The sequence below is a fragment of the Stegostoma tigrinum genome, chromosome 16, assembly GCF_030684315.1.
Source record: "Stegostoma tigrinum isolate sSteTig4 chromosome 16, sSteTig4.hap1, whole genome shotgun sequence".
In the NCBI taxonomy this organism is placed as follows: domain Eukaryota; kingdom Metazoa; phylum Chordata; class Chondrichthyes; order Orectolobiformes; family Stegostomatidae; genus Stegostoma; species Stegostoma tigrinum.
The window spans coordinates 13298024-13318148 of NC_081369.1; the positions used below are offsets into that span (position 1 = coordinate 13298024).

The window sequence follows — 20125 nt, forward strand, 5'->3', positions numbered from 1 at the left end:
TTGTACGTCAGAATGATTCAGCCAAGCACACTACCAAACAGACAAATGTTTGTAGAAAGACCCTGGTGAAACTGAACCTGAATTATCGAAGGGAATGCCACTTCAGGAACGTGAGATAGTTGCACCAACTTGGTCAGATCAGAAACAGGAACACTAAACAAAATACGACTGGTGCACTGTAGCACTGCATACAAATACTATTTGTTAAGAGAAATAAAGCAAATAAAGTTTAATTAAGCCAAGAGAACACCTAACCTTAAGCTGCAAAATTATGAGGGGTACAGATAAGGTGAACAGCAAAGGTCTTTCCCTAGGGCAGGGGAATTCAGAGCAAAGGGACATAGGTCTAAGGTGAGGGGGCAAAGATTTAAAAGAGGGCTGACGGCCAACTTTTTCACGCAGAGAGTCATGTGTGCAAGGAATGAGCTTCCAGAGAAATTAGTAAATGCAGGTACTGTTACAACATTTAGGAGACATTTGGACAGGTACATGAAAAGGAAAGGTTTAGAGGGATATGGGCCAAACCCAGGCAAGTGGGACAAGTTTAGTTTGGGAAACCTGGCTGACATAGATGGGTCGGATTCTACGCTGTATGACTCACCTTTGATTGTCAAGAGCAACTTTCCTGTTTTACTGTGTTCTGAGGAAGGATCAACGGACCCGAAACATTAACTGTTTCTTCCTTCACAGATGCTGCCAGACCTGCTGAGCTTTTTCAGCGATTTCATTTCTGTTTCCTGTATCACTGACTGATTATGCCATGCCCACCCAAGTGAGATTTAGTGCCCACATATGCCATACGATTTTTTTTTCCTTGAGCCATCCCTGAGAGCAATCGGCTACCACACATTCAAATGGGAGGCCACAAGGGCCAAAAGAGGAAGAACTTCCGGCTGACCAGACTGAATTCAAATCAGGTGCCATGGAACAAAAGGTCATTGACTCACCATTGCCAAACAGCCTCCACCACTCTTACGTGTAGGTAATCAAAGGTTATGGGAAAACTCAGGAATTTCGGATTAGCCATGATCCTTTAGAATGATGGAGTAGGGTCGAGGGGCTGAACAGCCTCTTCCTGTTCATATGCCATATGGTCTGATGGTAAACAGCAATAAGGAACATTAACGAAGACAGCTAGTCAAAACGTACCCATGGCCTTCACTAAACCCACTGTCTAAACATGTTGTGCTGCAAGAATTCTTGAAAAACCTTTCAACTTCAGATCCCTCACAACACATTGGAGCTTGGAGTTTCAGTTTCCAGGCTCATTCAACATCTATTTCCACAGGCCTTTCCTGCTCTGGGTATATCCGGTAACTTAATGGATCTGGCTTCCTGATAGAGCCTTAGGCAGCCAACTGTTCCTCCACTTTTTTTATAACAAGTGCTTTTGGTTGAACAAACACACTAATTACAATTCCCACTCCCTCTTCTGAATGCTGGGGCATGTTCTTTACACCTTTAATCAAGCCTGACATATTGCAGGTATTTCAGTTTTAGAAAGCAGTTCTGTTAATTATCCTTGGCCTCCCACGTTCGGTGCCTGCTTTTGACAGTCCAGCTGAGACTGCCACACTGCAGGTTCCCAATCCACAAATTCAGGTTTGTGTGTCACTTCACAACGCAGCACTGCAGTGCAGCAAATCACCTCCCCTAGTCAGGAAAACAGTCCAGTCGGCCAACACTCAAACTACTCATTGTACTGTCCACAGCGTCAGAAAGCAGCAGGAGGTGGTCAGTCCTTTGCACTGTTGGGGGTGGAGGGAATGGGGGCAGCATCAAATCCCAGGTTTTACTGCTCAGCAAGTTAGCGCCCTCAGCTGTAAATGTTGAAAGCTCCCTTCTGGCACACTGCCAGGTGAGAAGGCCACTTTTCTCTCAGCTCCATTCGTTACTACATCTGAGAGAATCATTACCTCCAAGATAGAGAGTCCTATGTATCACACACTTATCATCAGTATCTCCCTTTATGGAGGAGTAGAAGCATCAAGACACCCAACAAACTATTGAAAACACAAACATCCACAAAGATTACACTTCACACTGAGGCATAGCAGAACTTCCTGTCTTTTTTGAATTCACAACTCGCACCCTTCTTCCAACTCCAGTCGCTTGTGTGTTTCTCATTTCCTTCATTATAACTTTAGCTATCAAAGCACTCAAAACCGGAATAACATAGCGTGTAGCTGGACGAACACAGCAGGCCAAGCAGCATCTCAGGAGCACAAAAGCTGACGTTTCGGGCCGAGACCCTTCATCAGAGAGGGGGATGGGAGAGGGAACTGGAATAAATAGGGAGAGAGAGAGGGGGAGGCAGACCGAAGATGGAGAGAAAAGAAGATAGGTAGAGAGGAGAGTATTAGGTGGGGAGGTAGGGAGGGGATAGGTCAGTCCAGGGAAGACAGACAGGTCAAGGAGGTGGGGTGAGGTTAGTAGGTAGGAAATGGAGGCGCGGCTTAAGGTGGGAGGAAGGGATGGGTGAGAGAAAGAACAGGTTAGGGAGGCAGAGACAGGCTGGGCTGGTTTTGGGATGCAGTGGTTTTCCCAAAACCAGCCCAGCCTGTCTCTGCCTCCCTAACCTGTTCTTCCTCTCACCCATCCCTTCCTCCCCCACCCCAAGTCGCACCTCCATTTCCTACCTACTAACCTCATCCCACCTCCTTGACCTGTCTGTCTTCCCTGGACTGACCTATCCCCTCCCTACCTCCCCACCACCTATCTTCTTTTCTCTCCATCTTCGGTCCACCTCCCCATCTCTCCCTATTTATTCCAGTTCCCTCTCCCCATCCCCCTCTCTGATGAAGGGTCTAGGCCCGAAACGTCAGCTTTTGTGCTCCCGAGATACTGCTTGGCATGCTGTGTTCATCCAGCTCCACACTTCGTTATCTAAGCTTAGAAATTGCCTGCCCTAATATTGCCTTATGTGGCTTAGAGTCAAATTTTGTTGGTTCATGGTTGTGGGAAATGCATTGTGAAGTTTTGCTATACTCAAGACATTATATAACTGTCAACCAGTTTGGCCAGGGCTGGAACCAGTCTTTATTTTTTCCAGGGCAACAGCTTTCCAGCCCATCCCCCTTCAGGTGATATTGCTGCACAATCCTCGCTTCCCAGTTGAAGAAAATGTAAAATTTAGAGTGTTGAGGAAAAACTCTGGTCTTGTTTCTGCAACAGCCGCTGCAGAAAGCAGGATAGGCGCTGCTTCACAGGTTTCAAAACAAAACAACCCTAATGCTAGCTAGATTCTCTGGCCATCATACAGTCACAGCACCACCTACTAGCAGGAAGGCAGTACCACATTGATCTGCAATCTCAGCCAATTAATAGAACGGGAATGGAACGTGGGGGAAAATTCAGCTTTTACAGCTCTTCCTCACCAACAACATACTTGCAAGGATACTGCCACTCCTCAATGTGATCTCCTCTTTATGGTGGAAGATTTCCTGCCCAAACAGCCAGTTATAATCTCATCCAACCTCTTCAATCAGTCAGTAAGATACAAAAGCTTAAACATATGTTCCAACAAGTTCAAGAACAGCTTCTTCCCCACTGTTATTGGATTTCTCAACAGACCTTTCAAACTTCAAATGTGTCGTCGATCTTGCTTTTCTGTACGCCTTGCATCCATAACTTTGTCTTCCTCACTCTTTGCGATCACCCTATGATCTTTGTGTCTTTGCTTTTTATAATCTGCTGTACTGCAAAACAAAACTTTTCACTGTACTCAGGTACATGACAATAACAAATCAAATCAAAAAAGGAAAGCCTTAAATCTGTCAAAACAATTGCAGAATTTGCATTCCATGTCATCTGTCATTCTGCTCAGCAAACCTGCCAAAACATCCAAACACTTTTTTAAATAAAAAGACTGCGGCCCAAATTTCATTGTCAGAGTACTAAATATTTGATTGGCTAAATGCAAACAAATCAACTATTATCCTTAAAAATAAAAGACAGAAAAATCAAGCAAATATTTCAGTTTCCTATGCAACAGCATCTGAAGGTTATTTTTATTGCTACAGTACACACACATAGCCCAGGGCTTTACCATTGATTCAAAGCGACTCTGGCCCTGGGTTGGCATCACTCGGCTCTCACCTGCTGAAAATAGTACCAATACAGACAAGCCACAGAATCTTTAGGCTTCATTCAGTCCCCCACTGGAACAATTTGAGCCCCTGGATTTCAGTCTGAGACTTATTCGAGATAATTACGTCTCAAAAGTATTGCTACGTTCCCTCTAAATTGGTTTCCTTCTGCTCAGACTTCCAAGGTCCATGTGCGACAGCAACATCCAAAACTGGAAGTCATTGCTGGGAAAGGTGCTGGCACACAAATTGGTGGCTCAGACCCTTGGAATGGATGCACAGCCACTCAGCTTAGACAGAATGTTACTGTATTGTTGCATTCTATTCCATGACACACGTCAGCAGTCTGAAGGAACATGCAACTCCAACAACACTATCTAGGACAAAGCTACTTCTTGACTGGCATCCTATCTGCAAACTCAAGTATCTATTCCCTACACAAGTATGGGCTATGTACAAACTGCCCTGCAGCAACTCAGCAGGCTGTCTTCAACAGAATCTCCTGGAGGCCTAAAGTACTGTACGCAATGGGAATGCTTGCATTTGCAAGTTCCCCCATCAAATCACATACTTGTGAATAAGGCTGAAGATAACAGGAACTGATAAGAAGTTTTACAATGGGCTGTTATGGGAGTGGAATTACACTGAGTCATTCAGGCATGCTATGAATCAAGATTGCAGGAAGCCAGTAATTGCTGTCTCTATCAAATAAGATACACTTTTGGACAAAACATTCAAGATTGGTCACGCGCACGTATAAATCCAAATAATGCATACACTTGAAACAGAGGCCTGTCTCTAAAGAGCTTGACAAGAACACATTACTTAGCAGAACTTCAAAGAATAACACCACAACAGGCACCTTATGTCAGGAGGTGCCAAACAGAGTTTCAGCCTGGCCAGCTGCCAATTCACCTGGGTAATAACGTTTGGGGTTAGTCACAGAGGCCAGGGTAGTCAAAGACAGTGGTTGAGATCTCTCTAGTTATTAAAAGTGGGTGCTAGTTGTTTAAATACTTAATAAATTAATTGTGCTTTGTAGAGCTTCTACTGTTTCCACAGGATCGTTGGCTATGTACTGTTGTGGCTCAGAGACAGGAAACAGAATTTGTTATCTCTGGGTGAGCAACAATAAGTAACTTTAAGTTATTCCAACCTGGGTTCAAGCTAGCTCTGATTTCCAACACCCTGCTGGAGTAAGTGGGTTCAGGAAGGTGATGGTGGAAATTTGGTGAAAAGAAAGACACAAAAACAACAGCGGACAAACTAAAGAAGTTGGCACTATCAGAGAATGGGTCCAGGGGCCTCCGACTGGAAAGGATTTCTCCAACAACACGTGGCTGGGAAATGGCTGAAGTATCGATTACACTGGTAGGACTGGTATGGGTACGAGAACTCATAGGGACACTCTCTGGAGTATGGTAAAAGATGATACAGGAGGTTGTATGTTGGTAGACTGGGCAGAAAGCCATCAGGGTGAGCCGAAGCTCCAAGCAGTGGTGGTTTAGCTCAGAGAAGAGATAAACAGACTGACTGAAAAGGTCAGGAATTTACAAAGCTAGAGAAATGCAAACCTCATGCACCTGAACTGGTATCAAATGCAGCACGACAGGCTGTGAAAAGTGAAGAGGAAACTAAAAGGGCTCACGCATAGGCAGCAGAGTTAAAGAAAGAGTGAAGCAATTTGAAAACAGCTATGAATGTAGTGCATAAGTCAGTGCAAGAACCTCAGGCAATCCACATGAAGTAGGTATAGAGGTTAGAGTCAGATATCTGCACGGAGGCATAACATGTGCATTTGTGACCCCACCCTTTAAGGACGGATGGAAGGAAGATGGTGACATTGACGTGGGAGGGCTAGTAGATCAATGGCCAGAAATGGCGAGGAGGACTCATGGAATGGGGTCCTCCTCTGGAGGGAGGGGGTAGGAGAAAGTCCCATTGCCCCATGGGACCCCCGATTAGTGCTAGGGAGGCAACAGCCACGACATCACAAATACCAGCCCTTATCGTGTTCAACAGCTAAGAGATATAGCCAAGTGTACACGGGATTGTCAGCCTGGGAGATGATCCCCGGGAGCTGTTCTAAGCTACCCACAAGTAGCGAACCATGCATTAATTAGACAACGAGGAGAAAAAACTAATACTGATGTGTCTCCATCCCACCATCCATTCAGCTTTGCCTGAGCCACAACGTGCGGGAGAGGGAACAGCAGAGAAGTTAAAAGAGGCTGTATTGATGGCCATGGGAAGTAATAGAGGGAACCCAGTGGAAGTCCTGGATAAACGTATAACAGAGGAAAGGGAAGCACCCAACAGCATTTGCCGCCAAGCTGTGGCTTGTGTTCCAGACTGTATACAGCCCAGGGATTGACTAGAAAAATGTAGCTGCACCTTTTGACAATCGATGGTTCTCTAAGCTGGCGTCCCATGGGACACAGGAGTCGTGAAAGATGTGTGACATGTCTGACCCCTCCAACAACACACACGGAAGCATATGGTCAGAGCTTCGGACAAGGAGATGTGAGGGCCTGAGGCTCAGGGAGGGCGAGCGGCGCCCTGTAGAGATCAAAAGGCAGCATGGACAAATGAAGAGACCAGTCCCAAGGGGACCATCGCTGCTCTATCAAACGGTAGGAAAAGGACGTGGGCAAGGACGAACAGCCCTGCTTACAGCAGCAGGGAGTGGTAGGACTCCTGGGCATTCACAGAAACAGTTTAAATGTGGCGAAGGGCACTATGCCAGAGATTGTCCAGACCCCAGAGAGTAGAGTAAATCAGATGCAGGTCCAACCCCTGTCACAGAGCAATGTGTACCCAACTGAAGCAACAAGTGGGTTGTACCCCAATGCACAATGACAGTCTCAGGCCTCTCCAATATGAATGTGTGATACAAAATGGGATGGGACAGGGAGACCCTTAGCAGACGGTAAAGTTGAAAGCGGCCCTATGACCGAGGGCGATCCCACTTCACACTGAACGCATCTATTGTAATCAGTGACGAATAGAAGATAGAAAGAGAAATAATCTCGAGTGGTTTTATGGGATATTCTCAAGTAGAACAAGTGACTTTCCCTTTAAATATACAAATGGAAGAGGTACATATAATGCATTTGAAAGTATTAATAAAACTCCCAGCAAATCAACAGCATTTCCTGGGAAGTGATTACGTGGTCAGAGCATGATTTTGATCCAGTGATAATATGTATAATACGGTGAATGAGGAGTTGTTTTTTTTGCTTAAATCCCTGCAGGACAGAGTAAAGAGAGTGTGTACAGTGGGAGAAATGTGAATCAGTCTTACTGATGTGCATGAGTTGCTGATAGTATGAGGAATCACTAGACAAAACTTGGAAGTGTTTGTCAAACATAAGCACGACTGTGGACTGATGCAAGGGGAGATGTATATACAGGGCCCAGATCCAAAGCGCCAAAAACAGTTTAGATTTCCCAAGCAGGCCGATATAGAAAAGATAGTTCAAAGTCTGGCAGCACAAGGAGTGTTAAGGTGAGATAACAAGGTGTGGAGCTGGATGAACACAGCAGGCAGAGCAGCATCTTAGGAGCTGGAAAGCTGATGTTTCGGGCCTAGACCCTTCATCAGAAACGGGGGAGGAGAAGAGGGTTCTGAAATAAATAGGGAGGGAGGGGGAGGTGGATCGAAGACGGATAGAGGAGAAGATAGGTGGAGAGGAGACAGACAAGTTAGAGACAGGGGTGGAGCCAGTAAAGGTGAATGTAGGTGGGGAGGTAGGAGGGAGGATGGACAGGTTAAGGGGGCAGGATGAGGTTAGTAGGTAGGAAATAGGGGTGCGGCTTGAGGTGGGAAGAAGAACAGGTTAGGGAGGCAGGGACGAGCTGGGCTGGTTTTGGGAAGCAGTGGGGGAGGAGGAGATTTTGAAGCTTGTGAAGTCCACATTGATACCATTGGGCTGCGGGGTTCCCAAACAGAATATGAGTTGCTGTTCCTGCAACCTTCGGGTGGCATCATTGTGGCACTGCAGAAGGCCCAGGATGGGCATGTCGTCCAAGGAATGGGAGGGGGAGTTAAAATGGTTCGCGACTGGGAGGTGCAGCTGTTGATTGCAAACCGAGCTTAGGTATTTCTGCAAAGTGGTCCCCAAGCCTCCACTTTTTTCTCCCCGATGTAGAGGCCATAACGGGTACAGCGGATGCAGTATACCACATTGGCAGATGTGCAGGTGAACCTCAGCTTGATGTGGAAAGTCTTTTGGGGCCTGGGATGGGGGTGAGGGAGGTGGTGTGGGGGCAGGTGTAGCACTTCGGCAGGTGTAGCACTGTACGGGCAAGTGCCCAGTGTGGTGGGGTTGGAGGGGAGCGTGGAGCGGACAAGGAGTCTTGGAGAGAATGGTCCCTCCGGAAAGCAGATAAGGGTGGGGAGGGAAAAATGTCTTTGGTGGTGAGGTCGGATTGCAGATGGCGGGAGCGTCGGAGAATGATGTGTTGGATCTGGAGGTTGGTGGGGTGGTATGTGAGGACGAGGGGGATTCTCTTTTGGTTGTTATTGTGGGAACAGGGTGTGAGGGATGAGTTGCGGGAAATTCGGGAGACACGGTCGAGGGTGCTCTCGGCCACTGAGGTGGGGGGTGGCGGGGGCGGTTGCGATCCTTGAAAAACGAGGACATCTGAGATGTACGGGAGTGGAATGCCTCATCCTGGGAGCAGATGCAGTAGAGGCAAAGGAATTGGGAATAGGGGATGACATTTTTGCAGGGAGATGGGTGGGCGGAGGTGGGTTTGAAATTGAAATGAGGCCAGACACCAACTCTCCGACAACACCTCATACCGTCCCCTGGATCATGACCCCATCCCCGAGCACCAAACCATCATCTCCCAAACCATCCACCTCATCAACTCAGGTGACCTCCCACCCACAGCCTCTAACATTATCGTTCCCCAACCCCGCACCACCCGCTCTATCTCTTTCCCAAAATCCACAAACCCGCCTGCGCTGGTCGACCCATTGTCTCCGCCTGCTCCTGCCCCAAACTCATCTCCACCTATCTGGACTCCATTTTCTCCCCTTTGGTCCAGGAACTCCCTATCTACGTCTGTGACATCACCCACACCCTCCACCTCCTCCAGAACTTCCAATTCCCCAGTCCCCAACACCTCAATTTTACTGTGGACATCCAGTCCCTATACACCTGCATTCCCCATACAGATGGCCTAAAGGCCCTCCGCTTCAACAACTTCTCTTTCAATTCCTCCCACTTCCTACAGACAAAGGGGGTGGCCATGGGCACCCACATGGGCCCACAATATGCCTCCCTCTTTCTAAGAGATGTGGAACAATCCCTCTTCTGTACCCATACTGGCCCTAAAACCCACATCTTCCTCCATTACATTGATGACTGTATCAGCGCTGCCTTCCACAAGGAGCTCGAACAGTTCATCCACTTCAACACCTTCCACTCGAACCTTAAGTTCACCTGGACCATTTCCAATACTTTCCTCACCTTCCTGGACGCACCTCCCAGTCACAAACCATTTCAACTCCCCCTCCCGTTCCTCAGGCGACATGTCCATCCTGGGCCTCCTGCAGTGCCGCAATGATGCCACCCACAGGTTGCAGGAACAGCAACTCATATTCCGCTTGGGAACCCTGCAGCCCAATGGTATCAATGTGGGCTTCACAAGCTTCAAAATCTCCCCTCCCCCTATCGCATCCCAAAACCAGCCCAGCTCGTCCCCGCCTCCCTAACCTGTTCTTCCTCCCACCTATCCCCACATCCCACCACAAGCCGCAGCCCGAATTCCTACCCACTAACCTCATCCCGCCCCGTTGGCCTGTCCATCCACCCTGGGCTGACCTATCTTCTCCCTATCTCCCCACCTACACTCACCTTTACTGGCTCCATCCCCGCCTCTTCAACTTGTCTGTCTCCTCTCCACCTATCTTCTCTTCTATCCATCTTCAATCCGCCTCCCCCTCTCTCCCTATTTATTTCAGAACCCTCTTCCCCTCCCCCATTTCTGAAGAAGGGTCTAGGCCTGAAACGGCAGCCTTCCTGCCCCTAAGATGCTGCTTGGCCTGCTGTGTTCATCCAGCTCCACACCTTGTTACCTCGGATTCTCCAGCATCTGCAGTTCCTATTATCTAGGGTGTTAGGTGAGTTGCTTCTACAAACAATTCACCTATGTGGCCAGTAAAGAAGCCAGACAGGAGTTGGTGACTTAATTATCAAGAACTAAATATGGTAACACCTTTAAAGGTATCCAGTGTGGCTACTAGCCTTGAAACCATGATTAAATACCGTCAATCTGTACAGTAGTTTACAGGGCTGGCTAAGAGTAATGGATTTTGGTCAATCCCCTTGACAAAGCAGCGCAGTATAAACGTGCATTTACCTTCATGGGACAGCAATATGTGCGGACAGCTTTGCCGTAGGGATTTCACAACTCCCCATCAATATTTCATCAACGGTTAAGCAATGGGTTGGGGGACTTTTCTAGGCCAGAGTGCCTGATACAATACGTTGATGGTTTGCTTTTGCAAACAGGAACCAAACAGGAGCATTACCAGCTCTTGAATGAGTTTATGCAATTTCTTAAGGAGCCTGGGTTAAAAGTGAATCTGAAAAAAGGCTCAGATAATGAGGCAGCAAGTGAGTTACTTCGGATGGTGTTAACACCAGGAAAAAGACAGATAGACAAAAAACAAATTTAAACAGCAGCCAGACTTCTTATCCCCACAGATATGAATGGATTAACATCATCTTTTGGTTTGACTGTGTACTGTAGAGTCCATATTATGGTGTTACCACAACTGATGTTACCTAGAAAAACACCCCATGGGAATGGAAGCCAGAATGCACACAAGCAATAAAAGCTTTGAAACAGAGTTTGGCAAGTGCTCCTGTCCTAAAAACCCCCAAGTATAGTGGACCTCTCTCTGTGGGGGTGGCTTCAACAGGGTCCACAACATCAGTGGTCTTATTGCAACAGATACACAGTCAATCCAGACCAGTGGCCTACGCCTTGTGCATGCTCACACCAGTAGAGAAGGGGGTACATAGCATACGAAAAGTATTTTCTCGCGCTGTTGTGGGTGGTACAACATTTATCCACATTGTAAAGTTGACAATTTTGATGAAATGTCCATCCAGCAGCATCTGAATGGTGTATGTATTAATGAGGGCGCAGTGAACCAAAACAGAACTGGTAGATTGACCCTGTTCTTACAAGGGAGAAACATGGAGGTAAAAAGGGGTTAAAACTACTACCATGTAGCAGGTAACATGTGGTGTCCCCTGGTAAATTTAGAGTGCCCAGTGGTAAGAGCAGAAGACCCCAAGGGACCATACGTATCAAAACAAAAAGGAAGGAATACTGATAAGAACAACACAGGGAATACCCAAGAGAATGGAATGGCCTCTGGAAATCTAGTAGACACATCTATTATGGTCAAATTCTTGATCTCGCAAGGAATTAAGGGCTATGGGAAGAGTGCAGGTAAGTGGAGTTGAAATGCCCATCAGCCATGATTAAATGGCGGAGTGGACTCGATGGGCCAAATGGCCTTACTTCCACTCCTATGTCTTATGGTCTTAAGTGGCAGACGGAGACAGAAATAAGAAAACTGCAATCGAATGACAAATAACCCATAATTTTTATTGATGGCTCTTTATCTGTAGAGAATGGAGAACAGAAAACTAGTTCTGGGATCAAAATGGAAATTGAGCAAAGACGAGAATTGGTGGGTAAAGCCCTCAAACCAAAAACTATGAGGGTGCAAGCAACTGAGTTAGCAGCAGTGGCATTTGTAGTCAGCCACGGAGATAAATTCCACCCAGACGTACTAAATATTCAGTCAGTATGTACATGTGCCACGGTCTGATACCTACCCTTATGGGAAGCTAGGGCCTTTGTGTCAGCAGATGGGAAGGCCCATTGGTACATCTTTGAAAGGGCGAATGGGAAAGAATCCGGGGTGGTGAAAGCGAAAGCTCATTCTAAGTTATCACCAGTGGGAAATAGAAAGGCAGATGAATTGGCCAGATGAGGGGGCAATGGCAGGAGAGAGAGAGAGAGGGAAGAGAGAAAGAATTGGCCTCAAAGGATTTAGCAGGAAAACAAAGAAATGATTAAAAAGTTACATAAAATATTAGAAGGGAAGGAGTCAGAGGAATAGGAGGAACAAAAAGGCTTACACATAAAAAGGGGTGTAGCATTGTGTGAAGGGAAATTTAATACTAGATAGAGAAAGGAATCAGATGATTTATAGGTATCATGACATGTATCAACACCAAGAGTTGCAAACCACCTTAGAGATGAAAGAGGTACTTTGCTAGCCACGAACGAAAGGGGATGTGGAACATTATGTGAAAAAGTTGTTTGGTATGGGCCCAAAATGACCTTGATAGAAATGTGAAGGGAGGCCTTAGACCCACAAGGCCAAGAGAGGGGCCCTAGACAAATGTACAGATTGGCTTTGTGGGTCCCCTACTCCCAACTACTGGAGGATGTAAGTACATCCTGGTGATAGTAGATATCTTCACCAAATGGGTAGAGGCGTTTCCCACTTGAACTGCAATCACTGAAATCCTGATGCAGGTCCTGTTAGAAAAGGTTTTCACACATTGGGGTTTGCCAAGGAGTGTTGAATGAGATCAAGGGATACATTTTACAGCCCAGGTGACACAGAATGTCATGGCACTGCTAGGAATAAAATAAAGGTTCCATATATCCTGCAAGCCCCAATCCAGTTGAAAGGATTAAATCGAACTTTGAAGAATAGGTTGGCCAAAATGGTGTAGCCGCACCAGACCACTTGGATGACAATGCTTCCTTATGTCCTGATTATAATAAGATAAACTGCAGCATCCTCTACAGGGTTTAGCCCTTATAAGGTTGATGACGGATCGAGAGATGCATGGCCTGGAGTCACTGCGAGGATTAGATCTATCTGAGCCAGAAGTAGACGGAATAACGAAAGATAGGTGGGTACAACAGCTGGTTAAAAATGCAGAAGTGAATTATATCGGCGCAAATAATAATGGATAGGGAGAAATAAAAAAGTAAGGCCCATTTTGATTCCAAGAAAAAGCCAATGGAACTGCAGTGGTGCAACAGGTAATAAAAACACCCTTCCTGGCCCCTAGGTTTGCATGACCATATGCAGTGATTGACAAACAAGCCCATCAGTATACACAACGGTAACAGCCCCGAAAAACAGTGGCTGGTATCATATTAACCAGTTAAAATTATTTGGAGGGGGTGCGGAATAATTATCATCATTTACACATAACGTTGGAAGAATGTTATGTCCCAGAGTTAGGAAACTTTTTATAGAATCCCTAAAGTATGGAAGCAGGCCATTTGGCTCATCGAGTCCACACCAATCTTCTGACCAACATCACACCCAGACCCTCTCCCTGCCTATCCCCTGTAACCCTGCATTTCCCATGACTAATCCAGCTAGCCTGCACATTCCTGAACATTATGGGCAACTTCTCATGGCCAATCCACCAAACCTGTACATCTTTGGACTGTGGGAGGAAACTGGATCAAACCCACGCAGACATGGCCACGTGCAAACTCAACATGGACAGTCTCCCGAGGTTGAAATCAAAACTGAATCCCTGGCAACATGAGGCAGCAATGCCAACCATTGAGCCATTATTCTGTCTGACTTAGAGTGGGACAAGTTTTGGAATCCACCCCCAGGTGATCATGGGACCAGAACAACCACAGCAAAAATGTAGATCCAGCAGATGCACCACTATCTCCCAACCTTCAGTGTCAGATGGACTCCTGAGATTCACCAATGCAAACAGAAACAAAGGCAAAAGAGAAAGAGAAACGCAATAGGTGGAATATCCATCCTCCAAACAAAATGGGCGAGGGGAAGGAATGGCAGGCTGGAACCAGCTCTTGAAGTACATGAATTGGCGGAGTGAGGAGATGTGCACTATATATACAGTTAAAGATACAGAATAAACTGTAAATAAGACCAGAAACTATGCTAATTTGTAGTAAGTTAAGACAACTTGATAAAATACAGGAAGAGACAAACATGGGAGAATTGATGGTTATCTTGCTTGGAATTGCGATTAGTGTAACCGCAGGATATGCAGCTGATGGATTTGTATTATGGAGGGAAAGGGATGGCAACAATTCAGTGCAAGTGTAAAACTTTGAATCTTCAAACAAATGTCATGGCAACAACAGTGTGTTGGGATGAGATGTGGATCTTTTTAAAATCGAGTTTTGGGACCCACCCCTTTCTTCAGGCAACACCTCTGCCAGGCAAAGAGAGGGTGATACTTTTTATGTGGTCTAAGTCAAAAATAAGCCTTAAAGGTCAGAGACCTGCGGTATTTGACGACTCAGTTGAGTGGATTAGAGTATAGCGTAAGCCCGAACTTACCACAAGCCAAATGTGGCCTTGGTGGATGGGAACAGTTTGGATACAATAAAAAAAAAACAAAACAGAAGTATGGCACAGGAACAGGCCATTCGGCCATCCAAGCCTGTGCTGATCATCATGCCCTGACATCTGACCTTATTCGGTCGATATCCCTCTATTCCCTCCCTATTCGTGGATCCATCCAGGTGCCTCTAAAATGTCAATGAGCTACATTCACAACATCCTCTGGCAGCAGATTCTAGGCTCCTACCACACTCTGCGTGACAACTTCCCTCACACATCTCTCTTAAGCTTTTGCCCTCTCACCTTCAATCTGTGCCTCCTTGTAACTGAAACTCCAACCCTGGGAAAAAGCTTCCGACTATCCACCCAATCTATGCCTCTCATAATTTTGTAGATCTCTATCAGGTTTACACTCAGCCACTGTCTTTCCAGTGAAAACAATCGTCGTATTTTTAACCTTTCCTCATTGCCAATGCCCAAGACCAGGCAACATCCTGGTGAACCTTCTCTGCCCACCCCAAATCCCATGTGATTTTAGTTTTTGTACCAATCTGCAACGTCGGCTTTAGTAAGGCATTTGATAAAGTCCATATAAACTGCATCCACAGCTCTTCCCTCATCTTTGTCATCTCTTTAAAAAAATTCAAATCAGATTGGCGAGACATGGCCTTCCCCATACAAAGCCATGTTCCCTGTTGCTGGCTCGTTGATTTTCTTCTGAACGTGCATATATCCTGTCCCTCAGTATTTTCTCCAAGAGCTACCACATCACAGATAATACATGGATAGGTGCCATGAGCGAGGACGTTTCATACTGTACAGAGATAGCTCATCAACTACCACCATCATGACCCCCAGAACCATCTCAGAGCCACAGTGTAGCAAATCAGAGATACAAGGAACTGCTGACGCTGGAGAATCCGAGATAATAAGGAGTACAGCTGGATGAACACAGCAGTCCCAGCAGCACCAGAGGAGCAGGAAAGCTGACGTTCCAAGTTGAAACCCTTCTATAGAAAATCTGAAAAAGGGTCTCGACCTGAAACATCAGCTTTCCTGCTCCTCTGTGGCTACTTGGCCTGCTGTGTTCATCCAGCTCTACACCTTGTTATCGGAGATACAAGGACAGTAGGGTTAGTTTCAAAGGAAATGAAAGCCGTAGTTACTATAGTACCAGGATACAGATATGTACAGGTAGTGTTTAACCTGACAGATATATAGGTGCTATCCTGGTACGATGACACAACCTGGCAGCTCTTTGATCATCTACTCCAAATACAGCTTAGTTGTAGTTAATTCGCATCAGAATGGAGAAGGAAGGGAAGTGGGTTGATAAGAGTTAATGGGAGCAGGCTGTGTGTCGGGGTGACCACTGTTAACACCCTGGACATAGCATAAATGGATACACAGTTAAGTTCCCTTCAGGAAAATATGAGGATAATGGTCAGCCAAGAATACCATGATCAAGAAAAGACAGGTAATATAGCAGGGCAAGCGGCAAAGGGAGCCCTAGGCACCATCAAAATGTTAAGACCCCTTCAAGTTATTACCAAAAAAGGTTAGATAGGATAGTTCAGGAGTTGATTCGCAGTAATCAATCAGCATTATGTTCAACATATACTACCCAGCTCCTGTCTATGATTAGCACAAATACGTTGCAATTAGATGCTGACAGACTGGGCGTTGGAGGAGTAACTGAAGACATGGCTGGGGGAGAAGATGCCCCTCTGTCACCTCAGAAGCCTCACTCTCTCCAACTAGGTCTTGGGCATCTGTGACGATAGTAAATGTCAGCTTTACATTGGTGCAGTGCATTATATCCCCAAACATAGGGACAATCTGACACACCCACTAAGGTGAGTTCATAATACCATGAAGGAACTCGGGTATCATTAAGTAACCCACTAACCCATGCTATAGTTCTTGACAGATCAAAAAGGAGGGGGTGTGGATTTGTCCCATGTGGGGAAAACTACCGGGCAATCAAAGAAGGGCTAATTCCGTGTGGATCTGCCTCTTAGGAGAACTGCTCATTGGTTATTTACTGGCAGGATGGACAAACCTTTCTTAAGGATGCCTTAGTGGGAGACAACGACTATGTTGCCACGCAGCCTCGGATAACAAAAAAAGGAAGGACATGGTGCATCCTGGATGGACAGAGTGTGGCTGTCAGCATTATCTCTTCTGACTTAACCTTTAGCCACCAAATTCTGTTTAACCAGAACCCAACGAGAAACTGCTCATAATCCTACCCATCCAAATGATTCAGACGAAAATTTACAGTGGTACATAGTTATGGAACTTGCACCAATTCCACACTTCACCACAGGCTTTCGAGGCAAAGGAAGTTATCCATAAATGGGCTGCAAACAACAAGGAGATTAGAACTCACACAGAAGAGGTGGAAAGATAAGACTCCAAGCTTCTGGTGCAAAACTGGAATGGGAAGTGAACACTTAAGTCCATCTGTGGATCAGAATTGTGTCTTGTGATGGTTGTACTGTAATTCGTCATACTCATTGTTGTAACAGTCTTGTTTGTTAAAACGGAACATAATGAAATGGAAGAGACTGACAGGCATTGGTCTCAGAAATTAAAAGATAGCTCGTTTTGAAGAGGGTTTGTAACGGTTGCTTAATATAGGCTAAGAATAACCTAGATAAAGCTAGCTTATGGTATTACTTTTTTTAAACTATGCGTTTGTATCATTTGTATTGATATTAAGCATATCTTGCAAGACGCGGAAAGCATATAACAATGTATTTGCCATGGAACAAAAGGAAAATCACTAAGATATTATAACTGATTTGTAACTTTGTTTACATTTATGACTATGGCTTGTTAAGTATAATGATCTAAATTGCAGTTCAAATAACAAATGTGGTAATGTTTTACTACGAATACATCACTGAGGAGGCAATGCTCACCACTGTCTGGAGGATACAGCAAACCCAATAAGGACAATCCTCAGGTAAATCTTTGGATCAAAAGAGGGGAGATGTTGGATAAGGCTGGAGATAACAGGAACTGATGAGACTTTACAATGGGCTGTTTTGGGAGTGGAATTACACTGAGTCTCTCAGGTCAGCCATGAGCCAAGATTGCAGGAAATCACTAACTGCTGTTTCTGCCAAATCAGGTATAGACTTGGAAGAGACCTGTGTAAAAAGAGCCTAAGAATACTTTGTTCTGCAGAACTTCAAAGAATAATGCTGCAGGAGGCATCTACACCAAGAGGCATAGTGAAGAAGTCAAGCAGAGTTTCAGCCTGAACAACAGGTAATAATGTTTGGGGCTAGTTACAGAAACGAGGGTAGTCAAAGTCGGCAACGGAGATATCTCTATAAGTGTTGTTTGCTTAAATAATGAATAAATCAACCGCATTTTATAGAGCTCTAATAATCTCCACTGTATCTTTGTCTATGTGTATACTGTTATATACAACGTTCTAACTTGCCATTCTTCACTATTGCCTCCTTAAGAGCATCGTGGAGCAAATCTGCTCCAAGGACTGCCCCAGGTCAAGGAGTGTGCTTATCACCACCTCCTCTAGGATGACATAGGGAAGGGATGTTAACAAATACCACAGCTTCTGAGCAGTGACTCTTTGGCATACTTAGTTGTCAAAATGTCCAATTAAATCATTACGAAAACTAAACCATAAGCCATTTTGAATTTTCCCACACAAGTTGTCTGCTCAAATTCATACAATACAAATTTAATTCAACTTGAAGTTATAAGGAAAATATCATGGCATATTCAAGTATTTAAAGTTTCCATATTTAAATCAAGCACATGCGTGCCATTGTAATGGCCATTGGGGGTCAAATGAAGAGACCCAAGATGGACTGCCCTTAAATCAAGGCAACATTTGATCAGCTGTGACAACAAAAGGCCCTATCAATATTGAAATCAATAAGAGGCAGAGAGAAAACTCTCTGCTGGGTGGAGTCATTTCTAACACAAAAGTCGATGGTTCAGGTTGTTGGAGGTCTAGCCTGTCATCTCCAGGGCATCTCTGCAGGAGTTTCTCAGGTTAGTGTCCTAACCCAACCATCTTCAACTGTTGGAATGACCCTCCCTCCATCATAAGGTCAGAAGTAGGATGTTCTCTGATGTCTGCATGATGTTCAGCGCTATTCATGACTCCTGATATTGAAGCAATCAAGGCAAAAAGCAGCAAGAACCTGACAGATCTTTGGCATAAATGTAAAATATGGTATTAAAATGGAACCGGATCCATCAATTGCTGCTACATATCAGCTTGTCTGAATGATGACTCACTCTTATGTGAAGTTAGTTCACAACCAATGTCATCACAAAGGATATCAAATATTTCACTAAAATTGACCTCTTGGTGAGAGTGGCAAATCAAGTATTTAGTTTCGCAACACCTTGGGAAAGGTCCGATGGTGCACACGAGTTCTCCATCTGTTCTGACTTTGCTTCCCATAAGTTTGAAATAATGAACTTTAGACTCGAAATACTGGAGCTTCATTGACTGTATTTCTCAGCTCTGCATGTGGCTGCTGGGCCAATAGACTGACGCATTATTATTTGGCACCCTGAACTGTATATTCACTCACCCATCAGTTCCTAGCTCTCTACAAAATCCCCCTCACCATTTGTTTTTCAGTTCTCCATCCAAAGGCAGTTCTGAACCACAGTGTCACAACCACCATAGACAGGTAAATGAGAGGGGCATGGAATCCACCCCGGCCAGAGTGGGAATCAAACCCTGAGCTCTGGTGTATATTGAGTAGGCTGCCTGAGAATTGCCTTGGAGGGCAGTATTCAACAATGCAGGGATTGAACTCCATACTGTTGGTACCAACCTGACCATCCAGCCAACTGACTGCTAAGAATTCTGAGTAGTCACGGCAACTTTTGTATTGAATTTTGGAGCAATGGATGATCATAGTAAAATCTCCAATTATATATGGATAACCAGGAATCATTTCCATCATTACCATAATGTCATTGGCATGAGCTGGAACCATTTATCAGTGGATAGTCAGCCTGCTTATGTCACATTGTAACCTCACCCTCCTTGGCCATCAGGTCTACAAAGTGGCATTTGAATCTGGAGTTTCTGGTTCAGATATAGCATCACTATCTGATGAGCCATAAGATATTTAAAATCATCTTTCATGTGCCAATAACTCTTCCTTGAGAAAGATCAATTCATGTGGGCAGGAAAATACCTCCACATTCTAATACCAAATGCCATTGTCAAAGCAGATTTGTCATTCACAAAATAATTTCAAGCTGAGTTAGAGAGATCCCCATTGCAAACAGACATCCATTTAGCATTGGCTCACGACCTTTTGAGATTGTTTGTGGAAAGGACTGGACGTTTTTGGAGCTTATGGTCAACACTGCCTCTTTTTCCCTGACACCATTGATGACCAGTACATTCTTTTGACATGGTGAACCTGCTTTCTTGATGAGTAGACAGTATCAACGTCATTGGACTCAATCCCAATTAGGTTGGCAATTGGAGAGCTTGCAAACTATAGAGGAAAAACTAATCTTGCAGCATTTCCAACTTGTAGCATCCAGTGAGTTAGTATTTAACTGGATAGACAATAAAAAAGTAGGTGCGTACATCCAGCAAAACAAAAAAGTCTTGTTTCCATTC

At 45.1% G+C, this 20125-nt stretch overlaps 1 protein-coding gene across 6 annotated transcripts in view; it reads right to left on the minus strand.

The window, feature by feature from the left end:
- The window catches only part of tradd (tnfrsf1a-associated via death domain), a 33900-nt gene that overhangs the window by 11211 nt on the left and 2564 nt on the right, over positions 1-20125 (minus strand). Inside the window, exons 2-3 of one of the 6 annotated variants that reach the window (XM_048546600.2) lie at positions 3574-3698; positions 948-1095 (exon numbers count right to left, since the gene is read on the minus strand). The exons of 3 other annotated variants lie outside the window; for them this stretch is intronic. In XM_048546600.2, coding sequence (XP_048402557.1) covers positions 948-950 — 3 coding nt within the window. In that variant the 5' untranslated portion in view covers positions 951-1095; positions 3574-3698. The remainder of the gene's footprint in view (positions 1-947; positions 1096-3573; positions 3699-20125) is intronic. 2 more of the 6 variants (XM_048546603.2, XM_048546601.2) reach the window with 2 other exon arrangements.